At 35.5% G+C, this 19,338-nt stretch overlaps 1 protein-coding gene and 1 long non-coding RNA gene across 2 annotated transcripts; one reads left to right on the top strand and one right to left on the bottom strand.

The window, feature by feature from the left end:
- Nucleotides 1-2,250: 2,250 nt before the first annotated feature.
- Nucleotides 2,251-5,617, top strand: LOC311080747. The gene is made up of 5 exons (XR_014605704.1): nt 2,251-2,324; nt 2,807-2,866; nt 3,246-3,319; nt 3,457-3,500; nt 3,695-5,617. It is a non-coding gene; the product is annotated as an uncharacterized lncRNA (long non-coding RNA).
- Nucleotides 5,618-6,820: 1,203 nt separating this feature from the next.
- Nucleotides 6,821-15,709, bottom strand: LOC311080700 (uncharacterized protein). Its single transcript, XM_084110795.1, has 18 exons — nt 15,492-15,709; nt 14,332-14,554; nt 14,096-14,185; nt 13,811-13,949; nt 13,159-13,254; nt 12,689-13,072; nt 12,462-12,563; nt 12,155-12,387; nt 11,883-12,061; nt 11,639-11,729; nt 10,761-11,108; nt 10,538-10,655; nt 10,196-10,287; nt 9,983-10,100; nt 9,635-9,739; nt 9,165-9,350; nt 8,342-8,518; nt 6,821-8,136 (listed from the first exon to the last, which is right to left on the bottom strand). Exons 3-18 carry the CDS (start codon nt 14,168-14,170, stop codon nt 7,919-7,921), a joined length of 2,661 nt encoding a protein of 886 aa, XP_083966921.1. The 5' UTR covers nt 14,171-14,185; nt 14,332-14,554; nt 15,492-15,709; the 3' UTR covers nt 6,821-7,918.
- Between the last annotated feature and the right edge of the window lie 3,629 nt (nt 15,710-19,338).

Here is a 19,338-nt window from a genome sequence, read left to right on the forward strand (position 1 = left end):
AGTAATGATGCTGAAAATGCAGCTTTGATCACAGGAATAAATTACGTTTAAAAATGTAATCAAATAGAGAACAGTTCTTTTAAATTGTAAAAATATTTCACAATATTACTGTATTTGCTGTATTTTGAATCAAATAAATCCTTGGAGCCTTGGAGACCGGAAGTCTTCTTTTAAAACATTAAAAAATCTAACCGTTCTAATGATTTTGGCCACCACTGTACAGTATATACATTTTAAAACGATTATATGATTAGAACCTCTCAAATTCCATGAACTGCTGCTGTTGTCATTACTTCATTACTTCAATAATGCCTGTGTTTGCCCATATTTAGGACATTGTTTGGGTGTTTTGGTGTTTTCCTATTCATGGTCCACAATATATTGAATCACTATCGTTATTGCAATATCTCCTTGTGCAATATCATAGGAAAATGTTGCAGAAAGTATGCAATATTTTGTTTATTTTGTGGAGAGAGGCGTCCATGGATTCGATTTAAAGCCCAATTGGTCCACACAGGTCCACTACACGAACATCCCAGCTAGAAATGTTTTGTTCTAAAAACGTTCTGAGAACATTACCATGAAGTTCTAATAATGTTTTCAGCGGGTAGTTTTATTTTGGTTCCCAGAATGTTCTCCTAAAACGTACAAAGCAAAAACTCCAGTGATAAAAAGTTAATGAGATAATTAAGTGATGAATTGAGTGATGATTGAGCATTATTGAAGACACCTGATGTTAACAAGCAGAATCACTGAAGGAGAAAATCACTATTTTTAAGTCACCATTATGGAGAATAGTGTTTGTTTTAGTTGAGCTCTTGACCCTTACATTTTTCACTTAAAATTTTGTTTGGCTGGTGTAAGGACACTCTTACACGTTATAACTGGCAGATGAACAAAGAGAAAAAGTGATCAGATGTTGTTGGTTATGTTTTGACATAATCATCACTTGACCTGAATCACAAAACTCATTTAGAGTCTAATCTCTGACATAGATTTATATTGTTGATTACAGCATCACTGTGATTCTAAAAAATGAGATCCAGAATGTTCAATATAATCCGAAGTATTTCTTAAAAGTTGTTTTGATTTAAAAAAAAAAAATATATATATATATTTTTTTAGGCACAAACATACATCAAGATTGAGTGTATGAATCTCAACAATGGTGGCAAACAAAATAAATAAGACAATCCAGATCATAATTTATTCATACTGCAATGCATGGTGGGAGCCATGAATGGGTTTTGATTGGTGGCACCAAGAATGTAAATGAAATGTAAATGAAATGAAATGTAAATGAGTTTAGTGATTCAGGTCAATTGATGATTATGTCAAAACATAACCAACACCACCTGATCACCTTTTCTCTTTGTTCATCTGACTGATATAACTTGGTTACAACAGCCAGACAAAATTTAAAGTCAATAGTTTAAGGGTCAAGAGCCCAACTAAAGCTAACACGGACCACCATAATGGTGACTTAAAATTAGATTTTCTCCTTTGGTGATTCTGCTTGTTAACATCAGGTGTCTTCAATAATACTTAGGCTAATCATCACACAATTAATAACTTAATTATCTCATTAATTTTAACACTCTTCAGTGTTCATTTAACACTCATATTTTAACACTTTAACCCTTTGAGTGTGGATCAGATAAACTCTTCTGAGAACGTTCCCTGCTAGCTGGGATACCCTATAGAACACCACATGATGAGTGTGGCTCTGGGAGACAATGAAAAAATGGAAATTGGAGGCGAAAAATATCAGCAATGGGGCCAATCAACTTTTGTGTTTTTACATATGTTGAAGAATGTCTAAATTAATATCGTTATCACAATATTCATGATCAATATTCCAATATCACATTTTGTCAATTTCGTGCAACCCTAATTCCCATAGACACTTTGATGGAAATTGATTTGCAAGATCAACTTGTCTATTCAAGGTTATAAAGTTGTGGAATGATAGGCTATTTTCAGCTGTGATTACTTCACTGTGATGACATTATTCCAAACTGATTGTACAAGTCCTTCAGCGGCTTTAGCCTGCTAATGGCAGAACCTGGTTATCCTTAAAGGAATAATTCACCCATAATGCATAATTTATGTATCAAGTGCTCACTGTGTGCTGCCTTCAATTCCTGAAACAAAGTTTTAGTTGTTCATGGAAAGACATTTTGACAAATAAAGCCAAGTCTTCATTATAAACTGTGCTTAAATATTTTTTTTACATATTTTAAATGTTTCCCTGTGTTTAACAGATGAAGTTGTGGAAGGAGGCTGCCCTGCTCCCACTACTGTGCGGCCAAATAAAAGGAAAGGTGTGTTGATGTACTGCTTGTCCAGCTTTCTGTATAGGAGTGTGGACTGAATGCCACAAAATTGATGAGTATGAGCTGCAGTATCTAGCTACAGTCTTATTGCAATTATCTGGCAACATAATAGCATACATAGTCAGAAAGTAAAATACATGTTAATATTTGGATTTTAAAACCATTCATGTACATAATAAACATCTAGATATTTGTACTCAGATCTCTAATATGTTCTGAAAAACCTACAATAAAGTCTGGAATTTTGAAATGTGTAGGAAACCTGGTTGTATTATTCGAAATGGGTCTGTCTAAAGAGCACTTTTTAAAGCACTTTCTAAAGGTCTCTCTCTCACCTTAGAAAAACATTTTGACAAATAAAGCCCAGTCTTCATTATAAACTGGTTGACATGGATGCAACATTTTGCACATTTAAAAAAAATTATTTTTATTTTTTTTACATATTTTAAATGTTTCTCTGTATTTAACAGATGAAGGTGTGGAAGGAGGCTGCCCTGCTCCCGCTACTGTGCGGCCAAATAAAAGGAAAGGTGTGTTGATGTACAGTACTGTGTGTAAATCCATACATTGGGATTGATATTAATTGTTGTGAGTCTTCATGAAGGCTGTATTTGCATTTGTAAGTGGCTGTGGCCTATTAGGTTTGGCCAATGTCCAAATGCATATGTTCATTTGTTTATTTAACAGTAGGGCTTGAACAACTAATCAAAATCTTACTGAAATCGCAATATGGCCTACTGCAATTTTCAAATCATAGGAGGTGCAATATTTGTTAAAGGCAAAATTTGTGTTAAAATACCGTTTTGAATTAAATATTGTGCTGCTGCAGAGATGTCCTGGCCTTCACATCATATTCTACAGCTCTTTGTTAGATTCAAATCCTTGCAAAAATATTTTTTTTCCTTTCAGAATGCCCACATACAGTGACAGGGAGCCAGGATTATTACCCTGTGAAGAGGGTTGCCAGATACAGAGTTATCAAGGTTAAATACCACTAAAACACTATACAGGTTACATAATGTTCTTTTATTGGTGTAATGGTCTTGAAAAATTATTGGTGATTGGTATAACTGCTAAACATAGCAAATATTTGAAACTGAAAAAGTCTCACTATTTTTAGGGCCAAAAATGGAAGCAAGTGGAGTGGGAGCCATGCAAACTCTGGTAAGTACGACTTCTCATGGGTAACACATAGCCAATTAATTTTAACATGCACAAACTATTGACATATGTTAGGTAACCCCACTAAAACACAGCTATTGGAAAACGGCTACAGGGGTCTTAATGTGTGTCTTTGTGTCTACAGTTCATCTGCAGAACCAAAACATCTAATTGCATATTTCCTTATTGTGTTACAGTGGAAAGAAGTGGCCATTGGAGTGGGTGGCGGATATGGACACTTGTTAGTGCTCCCATCAGGTGCCCAAGAAGGTGCTGGAGCACTGTTAGGTTTTTTTTGTTTGTTTTGTTTTTTGCAATAGTTTGTCTTTCTTTCTTTCTTTCTTTCTTTCTTTCTTTCTTTCTTTCTTTCTTTCTTTCTTTCTTTCTTTCTTTTTTACTGTTGTGAATATAAACGCTTCTTGCGACTGGACCCTTTCATTGCCTCTTTCAGGTGTATTTCATTTTGCACTTTGTATTGGGTATTAATACTTTCATGTTTTGCACTCCAATTATTTTCAGTTTTGAGTGGCTTTAGTTATGATTTGTCGTTGTTTACTGTGCTTTCATCAATAAAACATTGAGGAATTAATTGGTTCTTTATTTTCAGATACACTATTTATTGAATTGTACACTTCATTATATGAGCATCCAAGACAACATAAAATATATATGGGAATTTATTCAGAGAATAGTTTTATAAAAAAAAAATAAAAAAAATAAACATTCGTAGCTTTTGGTCCTTAACTTTTCTCTATATAGAAACCATACTGTCTCTCCTATGAATAATACATGATGTCCTGTCAGTGTTGGGCTATTGAAACATATCAATCATCCACACTAATTATTTGATCACATATTTTGCCTACACATTTCATCTGTCAAACAATGGAAATGCCTTTGCATACAGCACCATGATTCTAAATGGCAACCTGTTATACAACTATACAAAGCTTTTTTGCATAAAGATTGACAAATTTGGGAAATAACAAAAAAATGTTTTAAATATATGTAAAACTACATTACATAATGTGTTGATTAATCGTACCATAATTAAAAATAATGTGAACTGTTGTCCTACCAAACACATTGTGAAGTTTTGTTCAATAAAAATGGTTTTAAAAGTGTGCCGGTGACCTCATAAAGCATTGTACATATGTGTTGTGTCATTATGACATACAGTTTGTGATTTTACTTTGTCCTGGATGGAGCTGTCCCTGGATTCCCCTTCCTCTTCAGATGGCACTGTTATTACCAACAGTGTATAGATTACTGCAAACAGATGTCTTTCATTAACAAGGTAATGTACAGGAATATATTTATAATCTTCTTAGCAATTACATTACAATTACTATTGTAATCAAATTATCTTTACTTCAGTTACTTGAGCACTGGACTTTTGAAAGATATCATGAGAGCTGAGGTGTCTTTTGGTCAAGGACCAGGTTTAATTTTTTTTTTTTTTTTTTTTTGTAAAACTGACCCTGAATCAGACCTCATGATTTGGTATCTTGCTCTGCTTGTGGTATAGGCTGGAGTGAGATTTCAAAGTAACACAAAAGTAATTAGTAAATCTAATTACTGTATTGCTCTTGGAGATATGGGAAGTGTAATAATGACATATGTACGGTAAATTAGATGACGATTGTCTATGTAGCCACTTAGCCATATGACCACAGCATAAAAACACTTAATTATGAACTATAAAAGTATGGAATGGGAGGATGGACACTGGATATCTATAATGATTTTTAATGTAACTCACCTCTGTATTTTAATTCATATTGAATCAGATCACTCTGAAACACTTTTTTATCAGGTTAGGGTTTGTGAAAAAGAAACGTTCCAAGAGGCCCACAGTGACATCTGTGATTCAAATAAGTCAAAATAAACATTTCATTAATGAATTTGCCTACTGTGTCCAACAAATATATTTTAATTAACATTTATACATTAGACCACTTCATGTGCCTTTGAAATGCATGCATGACACAAGGGCTGAGTGGGCAGAGTGAAATTTTTTATTTTGTCATATGATTAAACCAAACACATCACTGGAAAGGTCTTGATCAGCCGAGTAACAGCATTGCAATCTGAAGGCTGTAGCTGGCTCCTGCTTTGAAATATTGACCTCTGAACTTTGCCATTGATGCATGTTGTGAGTCTTATAATTCAGCAACTGAATGTGCTACAATGATGAAACCAACTGTTATATAAAGCTCTTGAACTCTTCCATCATGAGGGCTACCGTTTGGTGCGATCACCAATAGTGGACATCACCAAAAATTGTAAAAATTGAATCTCACCTAGTTATTATTTATAATTTAAAATTTTGACCAAACTACTGTGTTTCACATCAACCCATACCCATGAGTGCACTCTCAGTTTTATACTCCAGACATCCATTTACATGTTTTAGTAATTTACAAAACAGAACTACAATTCCCTGTTGCAGCAGAGTACAACGTGATAGACCACCCGTTAAATATGTAGTTCTTCTGGTTGGCAAACTAGGGTTGTAAGTAAGTAGGGTTTCAAAAAGAACTATAGTATAAAGTAAATTCCTAACAGACATGCTACTGCAAAAGCATAATACGTGTTGTATTAATTCAGACAAAAAAACATCTTCTTAAGGTTATTATTATTGGCTAAAATTGCTTGTTTGGGAGATTCATACTAGTTGCTAAGGTAACCGTGATTGCGCAGGCGCGTAGCCTGACCACAGAAACGGAAGTAAAAAAAAAAGTGTTAGGGAAAGAAATATGAACTGATATTGCCAACAAATAATTTAAAAATATGTCATCCTTTATTAAAATTTGTGTTTTCATGTTGAAATCCAGGCACTAGATGCTAGGGGCGTTTTCGTTGACATTTTGGAGAGGCAGGGTAGGCTACACTCTGGACTGGTCGCCAGTCCATCACACAACCACTCACACTCCCATTCACACCTAGAGCAATTGTAGAGTCTCCAATGAACCTATTCTATTCGTTTTCTTAAGGTTAAATATTTTAAACTAATGTTTTTATACAGAAAATAATGATAAAAAATAACACTATTTACATAGCACTTTTTTTTTTCTCCCATGTAAAGAACAAAGTGATATGTGATACAAAGACCACAAGGACATTCATACATAAATATATGCGAGTAAAAAATGGTAGACATGAATTAAAGCAAATAGCCTATAATTGTAAGCTGATATTTACATGTTGTCTAGTGTTAATTCTTGTATCCAGAGTGAAGTTATGCAGCAGGATAATGAATAACTTATCTTATTTATGGCTATAATTTACTAATTAATTAATACAACACATAACTGTATGCCTACTTGACAATTAGCATGTGAAAATTTTATTTTGTGCGATTACACACCCTGTGTAATATACCCTGTGTACAACTGGCATACAATGTTAAGATAAAAATGAAAAATCAGTAATTTAACATCTTATTTTTAAAAAATCAAAACAACAGCTCAGCATGAACTAGTTTGCATCCATGTACAACATCGTTTTATAGTTACCTGAAGTAATGCCATGGCAAATTAGTTTCTTTTGTTGGCAAGATCAGCAGCAATAACAACAGGAAATACTACTATGGGTATTGATCAGTCATTTCTGGAAAGTATTTAATGTAGTGACATGTACAGTAAATGGTTCATTCCAAAAGTATTATTATTATTTTTTTTTTATCACTGTGAATAAAACAATCAAACTATTACATCAATTTAAGTGTAACATTTTTGTACAGTAAAGGTCATTATGTTGACAAGATGAGATGGGCAAAGCTTGGGGAAGTCACCATTGTAAGAGGCTGGAGTCATTCGCAAGCTCTAGCACCACAGTTGACAGTAGAAATAGTCCATGTAACATCGGAGGTGAAATTTAAAAACCGACCTGCTGTTTGTGAACTGAGGTAACAATAGCCCAAAATAAAAGCACTGTATTAGACATTCATTACACTTCAAAAAGTTTTTTGTTTTTCTTGAAACACACCTGCAGTCCAGTCATAATTGACATGCAGTCTAAATGCATCCGACCAGTTAAAGGGATACTCCACTTTTTTTGGAAATAGGCTCATTTTACAACTCCCCCAGAGTTAAACAGTTGAGTTTTACCGTTTTCGAATCCATTCAGCCGAACTCCGGGTCTGGCGGTACCACTTTTAGCATAGCTTAGCATAGATCATTGAATCAGACAGGACCATTAGCATCTCTCTCAAAAAAATGACCAAAGAGTTTCGATATTTTTCCTATTTAAAACTTGACCCTTCTGTAGTTACATCGTGTACTAAGAGATGCTAATGGTCTTGTCCGATTCAATGATCTATGTTTAGCTTAGCATAGATTAATTTTTAACAAAAATTAATTTTTGTAAAATGAGCCTATTTCCAAAAAAAGTGGAGTATCCCTTTAAGAAGCACTCATTTACACTGCTTCAAAATCACTGTCATCTGAACTCTCAAAATCAACTTCTTCATGGTCCTCTGGTATCTCCTCGGGCCCATCCTCCAGCAGAGAAGCAGCATTTGGTCCTAAAGCCAGGCTGTAACTTGAGCATACGACTTGGAACTTCTCCTCTACATCTGCAAGCCTTTTCTGAAGAAGACACAAGAGCCCGCGATGACCCTCTTCACTTAAACTGCCTAGAAGGAAAAATTAAAAGCGAGGTATGACAATACTTCCATTGTTGTTGAGCTATTCATTAACTGACTTTACTAAAGAACTACAAACCATTTAGATCCAGCCACAAGGAATCCATAATGTAACACTTGAGGATCTCAAAATGAGTGAGGTTATAGGATCCACAAAAGCATTACAGCAAGAATGTAATAAAAGTTAGCTTCTTACCACTGTTTCTGCAAGAAGACATTTCTGATATCATTGTCCTAATGTTTCTAGCCAGCTCTCTGAGATAGGTGCAGTGCTGTCTCATCTCCCTCATCACAATGATCTTTTCCTCTTGAAGCCGCACTTTTGACATGAACACATCAAAAATCTTCTTCTTGGTGAGGATGTTGCTGGATTCTGAAGTCACACAAATAACATCCCTTCAATACAAATTTGACCTGTACAGTCTAAACAGCAGGCAAAACCCAAGTAGTGTATGAACATCCCATATACTGGTGCAGAGTGCAAAAATGAAATAGAAATTTAATCAGATAAAACATGGCATATGTTTACAGTAGCATATTCAACATATCATTAGTTTGCTTAATCACACAGACAGACACACACAGACAGACACACACACACACACACACACACACACAGACACACACACAGACACACACACAGACACACACACAGACACACACACACAGCCATGTTTATGTGATTTGTGAGGACATTCCATAGGCGTAATGGTTTTTATACTGTACAAACTGTATATTCTATCCCCTTACACTGCCCCTATCCCTAAACCTACCCATCACAGGAAACATTCTGCATTTTTACATTAAAAAAAAACACTGCTTAGTATGTTTTTAAAGCCATTTGAAAAATGAGGACACCCAAAATGTCCTCATATATCACCTATTTTCCCGAGTGTCCTCATTTGCAGGTGTGTTATCATAAAAATGTCCTCAGTTGTCATGAAAACAAACTCACAGACACACACACACACACACACACACACACACACACACACACTTAGAGAGAAATTGCTACTTACCACTGCTGTGCACTTCCCACGGCCATATTAGACTGTCTCCCCCCACGGAGAAACCGCTCTCCACCTTCTCCTCAACGATGCGTTCCTCATCTGGCACCTGCTCATTGTAGAGCTTGATTGTTTGCAGGAGTTTTCTCTTCTCTTCCCACAATTTTCTTCGACGCAAGTGTCGAATTTTGTTGCTGTCTAAATTTTTTTAAAAACACAGAAAACATGATGCACAAGCATATGTATACAGATATCAGAAAGTTACATGAAATACTTATAACTGACTTAAGAATTAATACATCAAAATGAAAAAAAAAAATCAAATGACTTAAAAGGCATAATAATAGGCCTAATATCTGTAAAATTAAAAAGAAGACATTTTAAAATTAAGGACCTAAAAACACTATAATACAAAAACAATCCACATAAGACATCTGCAAGTAATAAAAAAGACACAAATATTAGATGAGTTTTCAACATACCAGTGTGATTATAAAGGCTGGCTTTTTTTTGATGAACACCAAGAAACATTTGTTCAATTGATTTCTGAAGGTTATGTTGGTCATCACATCTGGTACCTACAGAATCTTAAAGCAACAACAATAATACAAGTTTATTATGATGTCTTTCAAGTTCAAGTTCAAGTTCATTTAGAGCCCCAAATCACATCACTGTTAACAGTGTCAAAGGAGTTTACAAGCCCACAAGTTTATAGCAAACAAAAACAGGACAACGCCCCCTTACTTAATCCTTATGCATGGCAAAGATTCTCACTTATACAATTGCAGTATTAGTAAACTACTTAGAAGAATGTCCATAAAATACTGTACCATCAGTAGCCCATTGTCTGACATCATGTACCCACTGATGCACGATGTTCTCAGGACACCCCAGTTCACTGCTCAAATCCTCCAGTTTCTGAGACTCAGCCTCAGCCTTTTTCAAAGTCTGGTGTAAAAAAAAAGATTTTTGACTTTCCAATCTTAAAAAGTGAGGAAAGTCATGAAAGGCTTAGTATACATAACTCAGACATAACATAATACCTTGATGTATCTGCTGGATAGGGCAAGATGAAGGCCTTCCCACTTCCGTCGGTTCCACCCAATAGCATGGACAGTTAGCATGTCATTCCTGGCTTTAAACAACAGAATGATGTGATGGAGGAAAGTACCATTAATGCTCATGGTATTGCAGTTCATCCACGCATTGACAATTGATTTTTAATTTAAGAGAGATGTAATGCAGTTTTATTAATGTACTATATTAGAATATTTACAGCTGTATATTTGCTATGTTATATAATATTTGTAATCTCAGTACGAAGTATTAGACAGTTAGAATAAAAAGACAGGTTTCCTAAAATAATATAAATCAGCAATAATTACCAGATTTTGTCATGTACTTGGTTGTGAGGGCACAACGAGACAGGTAGCTGTTGACCATTTCGACCTCCTCCCCTGCAGTTGTGCCAGCACCTTCCTGATTTTTGCCACTCCAGATTATCTTACAAATCAGCATGGCACTTAAATTATAGTCATATACAGTGTATTATATAAGTAATTATTATTATTTTATTTTTTTAATGGTAAGATAAAGAATATGCAGTACCTCACACTTGGTTGAATGAGCCTTGGCATGCATGACAGAAAGGAATGGTCTCATCTGCAGTAAAGGTCTGAGTTCCAACATGGAGACTGCCAACTTCTCAAGGTAAGGCCAATACTTGCAAGCAATATCTGTGCAATAGAACTGTCCGTTTGTGGCTGCTTGGAGCTCCTTCTGCAGGTACAGCGGATAAGCAAATATTTCCCCCCTGTACATGTTAAGAGCCTTGAGTAGCACTCCATGTCTGCAAACAACCACCTCAAGGCCCTCTTCATCCAGTTTACTTGCTCTTCTGGCCGTTTCACGTGCAGCAGACCACTGACTGGCTCCACAGATCCCTTTGCCGGCAGTCTGCATGACACAATAATTCTGGTTAAAACTGAAAGTTGCTATTTTTTCTAACTAGTTACTTCATCCATCAGGATGAGTCAGGTTACATCACACCAACTGGCATCTTTATAATGATCGGTGACAATAAAGGTTTACTTTCAAACTACTACTAAAGAGGAGCTTCAGAAAATGCATCTTCTACTTTCTCTACTCTACAAACTGCAGAGATAGTCACTAGTATAGTCGCATGACAGAGATAGTCGCATGACAAACTGCATGCATAGTCACTATCTCTTGCAGAGATCTGCTATTACATAATTAATGACTAAACTAGCCACTTTGGATGCCACCACACCTACCATATCTAATTTAAACCTCAACACAAGATTGCTTGAAAGAGTGCATCATGCTCAAAGTGCTAGTAACAAACTAAGTGTATTATATAAGCTTACACCAACTAGGGATACATTATCTATTTAATAAAACAACAATCATACATTGCAAATTTTGGATATAAATCAAAGGTGCAAAAAACTACATATTTTACTAACACTTTTCATTTTACTCCTGATCTCGTCAACAAAATGGTGTACATCAGTGTCCTTGGCAATGAAGGTGCCATCAAAATAGGGTTCCTCTGACCTTGATAGAATAAGAAAAAAATATATGTTCAGTGTCAGACATTATATGTTCTGATAATTTTTAGGGCTGTGAAAAGATTAATCGCGATTCATCTTTTCACAGCCCTAATAATTTTACATGAAGTAAAACAACTACAAGTGTAAAACAACTAACCCTTTTGACTGCCGAAATCGGTACACTTTTCTGTTGCCATCTGCACAAAGAGCAAGCATGTTGGGTGTACATGCCGGGCAGGTGAAGTGCTCTACACTGGCCATTTTTTCACACTCGTACTGGCAGAATGTGTATTCCATGAAGCTTCTTTGGAATACGTCTCCATGTATTTTCCCAGCCTGTACATTTGATTAGTAAAGAGTAAAATGAAATAGCTACACTAATATTCTCTCATCTCTACTTGAGGCAACTTTGATCTACACTGATCTTACCCTTCCAAAGAGACAGGTCCTCCTCTCCAACATCCGCAAAAAACCTTGTCTCGATAATCCTGGTGCAACAGTTTTCATTTCTTCAAATGAACTGAAGACATCTACCGAAAACAGCGTGTCAGCATTCACAGATGCCGGCCAATACCCACTGCTTATTAGGTCGCTCATGTCAGGTGTCCAATGTGCCAGACATAATCTGCACAGCAAGTTTGGCAAGTGCAAATCATACCGACCTAAAATCAAAAAGTAGAACATTGTAACACACAAAGGGACAAGAATAAATAAAAATATAAACCATAATTCATACCATTTATGCAAACCAAAATGATTGCTCTGCCAGCTGATTCTGTGACGTTTGAAGGGTCGCAAGTACATAACTGGACAGGTCTCACTGTAGGCAATAAACATACTGAAAAGAGAAGTGAAATAATTAGTGAGAAAGCATTAAAAATATGTCCAATTAAGATAATAAAAGTAAAAAAATTAAATAGAATAAAACTTTAATCACTTTACCAAAAAGGTTCAGAACACTACCTTGATTGACCAGTGTATATTTGCCATCTTTTTGTACACAGCACACTGTTGGCTCAATGGGCTTGTAAATTCCCTCAATGCAGGACTCCCTGTTATGGAGGGTGAGTTTTTTGTGTACGTATATGTCACAATCCATACACAGCCACTCTTGGGGCATGCAGTCTCTGCAGCGAATGACGGCAGGAGATGTGCAGTGGCTGCAGTTATTTTCTGGAGCCACATTGCAGGACAGCAAGCAGTTGATGTGATGGGACCTTGCTTTCCGCCACTCATCTTGGGCTACAGATTGGCGCAAGCACCATGATGTGGATGTTGAAGGACACTTGCTGGTGCCTTGAACATCTCCTGAGGTCAGAATGTCCTGCAGTTTCTGCATCTCACTGTCTAAAAGACAGAAATAAGAAAATAATCATTCCTTTCATGCTTATTGCTAACTTGCTTAATTACAGTAAGGTCAGGTGTCATCTTACCAAATGAGTGTTGAGAGCAGTTTGATTGGGTAACTGTGGGAACCTCCTCAGATGACTCAAAAGGAGTAGTGCCCTCACTGCCAACAACGGAATCAACTGAAAAGATTGGTAGAAAGGAACGAGATAACAATTTTCATGTCTTACAAGCATATAATACAGTGTTCATTAGTGACTTAAGGCTATAATAGGCTAATTGACATGTCTGACAATTCCATTAATCTCTAAAAGTTTTTTTCCCTCATTATCTGGACATAATCTTGAACTGTTAGCAGCATGAACCTGACACTGATTGCTTCACTTCCACTTAATTTCTTTGGAATTGCTTAGCATTACAGTGAAGTCAATAACATAAGTAACACATCCATCACCATGTTGTGTTTCTGATGGCACAGTTTAACATACAGTATTCAAAGGAAAATTATTAAAAACCGGAAACAGAAATCCTAAGTTTTACCATGGAAAAAAATAAAGGAAAAAGCTGTGCACTGGAAGCCCCACAGTTTGGTGGTCTATGTTTCAAAAGTGACACAAAACCATATTTATGTTACCTAACAAATAGCAAGCTAAATTCTGTATACAATGGGCACAAGTTATATTTAGTTAAGAAAGATTGGGTGGGTAATCACAAAAAATCCTGGAAGACATGGATTACCTGTAGCTGAAGCACGTTTTCGTGTCTCTCCACTTCTGCTTCTTTTTAGCAGTGGACGTCCTTCAGCATCTCTCTCCACCCATCGGACATTAAATTTACTGCCTTTAGCAGATGTTGCTTTGCCCGTTGCTTCCTTTGCCTTGCATGACAGAAAGTGAGCATAGTATGATAACACTGAAATACAGCCAACTCTTGAGCAGTTCATTCAAATTTTGCACTCCAATTCCCACTCTTTAGTATTATTACCAATACTGGAAGATCACTGTCTCAAAAAAAAAAACTTACTTTGGTTTGAGCAAGAAGCATGTCTGCAATGAAAATAGCATCATCTGCTCTCCCTCGGTCTTGCTGAGCAGCCATTTCAAAGATACTATACTGGAAAGGAAGATAAAAACACGGTCAGACAAAAAGAATTGAGGACAGAGTATAGACTATATAAAACTACATTTCTAAAAATGTTTTGGACAGTGAGAGAGAGAGTAATGTGAAAGAAAAATAAAGAATAGAGTAACAATACTTACTTCAAGACAGTGAAGCTTTAGAAGAAAGAAATTGAGAGAGAGAGAGAGAGAGAGAGAGAGAGAGAGAGAGAGAGAGTGAGTGAGTGAATTAGAAATAGAGAAAGTGTGTGAGAGAGAGAGGTAGTAAGAGGAGTATAGGAGTGGCTCTTAAAAGAGCCGTTGGTTTTCTTATAAAGAGATACAGGTGGCGGTAACAGGGAAGGATGGTGGGTAAAAACAGGAGCTGTTGGACAAAGGGGAACAAAAACATAGTTAATTCTCTTGCAGCAAGGCTTCATGGATTTGTCATATTATAAAGTAGTATAAAGTAGTAAAACCATTGTTAATTTTTAAAGGACTGCCACTGTTGTACCCAATAGGTAAAACTTTTGCACATTTTCTTCTGACAGATTTATTAACAACAATTACAGAACATAACACAATCCATTTGAACTTTAACGATCAATCAAAATAAAAGGCTGCATTTATTTGATAAAAAATACAGTAAATATTTGTAAAAACAAATATTGTAAAATATTATTGCAATTTAAAACAGGCGATCTGTTTTCCATTTGAATATGTTAAAATGTAATTTATTCCTGTGATCAAAGCTGAATTTTCAGCATCATAATTATTAGGACAGCATTTACATGAAATATATATATTTGTGTAACAATGTAAAAGCCTTTACTGTCACGTTTAATCAATTTAATGCATACTTTCTAAATAAAATAAATTCGTGCTAAATAAATAAAATTACTGGTTTTTAAAAAAACACCTTAGGATCGATATTTTGTATGTGTGGATAGATCCTTTAGATTAGAATAGATACAACATCAGTAACGTTTAGGCCTATCGATATTTCATTATCGAAATTCGCGCATATTATCATCATCATCATCATCAAGTTACTTCCCATCGACCATAACAACTTTTTATAATGTTAATATAACATAATATGCAGTCATTGCAGCTTTCTGTGATTAATTAATTAACGTTAGCCAATTAATATCAATTTCCATTAACGTTATTGACCACGGTAACGTTAACAGCACCATAGATTAAAAAGCCCCACAGTACACACACACACACACACACACACAAATATAACGTTAGGCTACAGCAACGTTAGTATTTCTTAAATTACAGAACCATAATAAAAATGTATGGCTTTGACCGACCTGACGCGGGAATTTTGGAGAATGCAATATATCGCTTCTCTCTTTGCTCCGTGGGGAGTTGTTGGCATTGAGGAAATCATCGCCCCCTACCGATACTCAACCGATACTCAACCTTCATTCATGCGTGTCATTTTCACGCCTAGAGGAGGCAAAGCGTGACATTGACACGCATCCGCTTGTGGACCAGCGTGTGTATTACACGCTTTAGCGTGATACCGGGTTGGTTATTCAGTGTGTGATCAGTCATGTGTTGTGAACTGACAGCAGGTTTGTCTGTCTACACTCACAGCACTCTCTAAGAGGAGACACAGGACGACGACTGAGGCCGTTTATGAGGAGATTCATCACAGACACAATCACTTCACTCAGAGAGGTGAGACATGAGCCGTGAAACTTATTTAATATTATTAATAAGAGAGTCTGTCAGACACTTGATGTTCATCTATTATTAGTCCTGTTAAACCTCCGGCTTTAAACCAGAGAATTCCTCACAGAAAACCACAGAGCTGCAGGTGCATGTTTATGTGTGTGTGTGTGTGTGTGTGTGTGTGTGTGTGTGTGTGTGTGTGAGTGAGTGTGTGTTTCTTCCTGTATGTATTTTTAGAGGGTAATAAGGAGTGGTTCATATGTTTGTATGTGTGTGTGTGTGTGTGTGTGTGTGTGTGTGTGTGTGTGTGTGTGTGTGTGTGTGTGTGTATTTTGTCTCTTCCTGTGTGTATTTCTGGAAGGCAGTGAGGAATGGGTTCATGTGAGGATACATGTGTGTTTGCTAATAGGCCTAACAGAAAACAAACAGAAAAAAACATGGGATTTCTGCCTCTAATGTTTTTTGATCCAATGGAAATGAGGATTCAGTCTGTTTGTGATGATGAACATGTTCCTGACTGTTTTTCTCTTCTTTAACAGGAAGTCTCGTCTCTGAAGAACTGCATTCTGGGTATGAAGATGCTGATGAGCTTCTCTCAGGTTAGACAGCAGAAGCGCATATTCATTCCTCTCAAAATATTTTTCATTGAATTCAACCTAAATAACTAAACGTAATTAACAAATTCTATTAAATATTTGACCAATAATAACTCTTTAAATACCATTTAAATTCTGCTGTTTATTAATATATTAACATTATTTTCTCCTTTTTAGCAAAAGATGTCAAGACTGTATATTATGATGATGTCACCAACAACAGTGGCCTGAAAGGTCAGTGACCTTTTTAATTGATCACATGATTTATTACCAGATGATTAATAACTTAATGGTCTCATGACCTGCAAAAAGGACATATTTTGGCTTTTGTATCCAAACATATTCTGTGTTGATGCAGAAGAGATGAAGGAAATCACACCGGGATACTATGATGATGTCATCACTGATGGACTGAAACCAGATCGTGAGTCAGGTGTCGTTCTGTTATTCTATATAGTTTTAAATAACATTATTAAAGTATTTTGAAGAAAAGTGTGTTTTAAATGTAATAATGTTTACTTTGTAGAAGACACAACTGAGAGCTATGATGATGTCATCAACTCTATTAAAAAAGGTGTTTTTACTATTTTAACAATATTTTACACAATATTCATATAATCAAGCTTGTTACTGAAAGTCTTAAAGTTATATATTTTGGCTTCTATTTTCATGTGTAGTGGATGCACCAGAGAATTATGACGATGTCATCATTATTAGACAGAGCGCTCAAGGTGAGTTGCACTACATATCACCCTTTACATATATGTTTGCATGAATATTACACGATTTCCGTGTAATCAAAGTAAGGGAAAATTATCCATTAAATGAGAAAGTGTTTTATGAACTAGTGTGACATTTATATGTTATTAATGTTGATCAGAGGGAGTTCAGGAGGAGTATGATGATGTGATGAGTGTCACTGAAGATATGAGAAACTGTTAGGTAAGTTATTGTAACATTTCTGTTCTCAGTATATTCTAATATTATTGTTGTTATATTTTTCCATGTTTATAGACTGACATTTAACTTTTTCATTTAAGAATAATGTTAAATAATTTAAGATATTGTTTTTAATAACAGATGATGATGTGGGGGAGGAGTCAATCAAAGGGGGAGGGGCCGTAACTGAATGGCCACACCCACTGCCTCGGTTCAAGACATCTGAACATTCAAGAGTCAAGAGTGATATTTCTGTGTGAAATCTCAGGTTTGATGATATTTGAAAATGTTCTGTAATGAAACTTTGCTTTCTGCTTTTATGACATTTTAGTATTGGATTGTGGCCTATTGTTTTATATCAATAAAAATAAAACAAATATATATAAATATATGTATTACAGTTTTTCTGAATTGCTAAAACACTAAACCCCATTCTCTGAACTAAATTCTCAATAGTCTAAACCAATTTGTGGAATAAATCACTCTTTCTGTAAAACATTAAACAAGTTCAGGCAGTTAAAACACAGTTTGCAAATCTCATGCACTCTTTTTTCAAAAACTCTAAACACATTCTCACTCCCTAAAACACATTTTGCACTGTGATGCACTTACGTTTCAAAATGCTAAACACAGGTAGGCGAAAGTTAAACAACTGCAACACAGTTGTCATCGTTTACACACAAGACTCAAAATTGTTCACACTTATTTCTAATGATGTGACCAAACCAACTGTACATAATACAAGTCAGTTCAGAGTCCCAAAATTTACTCAAAATGTTGCACTGAATGTTGATACCAGCAATGGATGGAAACAATATAAGAGGGAGAGAAGGATGAGGATGAGGAAGAGGAGGTGAACAAGCAGGAAGAGGATGAGGACGAGGAAGAGCAAGGTGTGGAGAATGTTGTCAAGGCTGGATCTGCTTTAGAGTTTTTCCCTTTTCCTGCAGAGATGACATTGTCTGAGATGTGGAGAAACTCCTCCAGCCGGACCAACATGAAGACATGATGCTGAAGCAGAATAAAATCTCTCTCACTGACCTTGATTCTGCAGTTGCACGACTCTTCTGAGTGTACTTTACTGTAACATGCTTTTCATTTAGAGTTTTTTACTGTAACCTTTTTCCTTTTTTGCAGTTGGGTCACTGTATTTTCACAGTATGCAAGTGGTGAATATACAGACATTCGATAGGCCTACATAAAGACTCCAATAAGTTGTCATTATATACTTTTTTACGTAATTGCAAAATTTGTTTACTTTGTTTTTTCTGTAACTGCATGCTTTGGATTCTGTGTTCTCCATTTTTTGATGTAGTGTCTAAAGAATGATCTGTAGTGTTTATAATTTTGACTCGCTGTGTGTGTGATCTGAGAGCATTGTTTGAGTTTGAGAACAGATAAAATGGTTTTGAGGCAATTGTTTGATTTTGCCAGAAGAGTCAGAGGTTCTGTGAATATGGTTTGAAAATTTGGTTTTGTGTTTAAGGTTTTGAGAAAGTGAGTGATGGTTTCAAGAAATGTGTTTTAGCAATTCAGAAAAACTATAACATACTAGTCAATTTCAATATTATTACAATTCGAAATAACTGAAATGTATGAAGCTGAATTGTCTTCAGTGTCACGTGATCCTTCAGAAATCATTCTAATATGCTGATTTGCTGCTCAAGAAACATCTCTTATTATTATCAATGTTGAAAACAGTTGTGTTACTTAATATTTTTGTGGAAACTGGTAAAAAAAATCATAATTCTAGAAAATTAAAATATCTTTACTGACACGTTTGATTAATTTAATGCATCCTTGCTGAATAAAATTATTCATTTCTTGTTTAAAAAAATACTCTCAACTGTATAGTGTAAAAGCACATGCAACCGTTCAAAAGAATGTTTTACCTTCAGAATTGCTTGATCTTTTTCATTATTGATCTGATGATCTGTTGCTACAT

The sequence above is a fragment of the Abramis brama genome (assembly GCF_963993115.1).
Source record: "Abramis brama genome assembly, chromosome: 4".
Taxonomy (NCBI): domain Eukaryota; kingdom Metazoa; phylum Chordata; class Actinopteri; order Cypriniformes; family Leuciscidae; genus Abramis; species Abramis brama.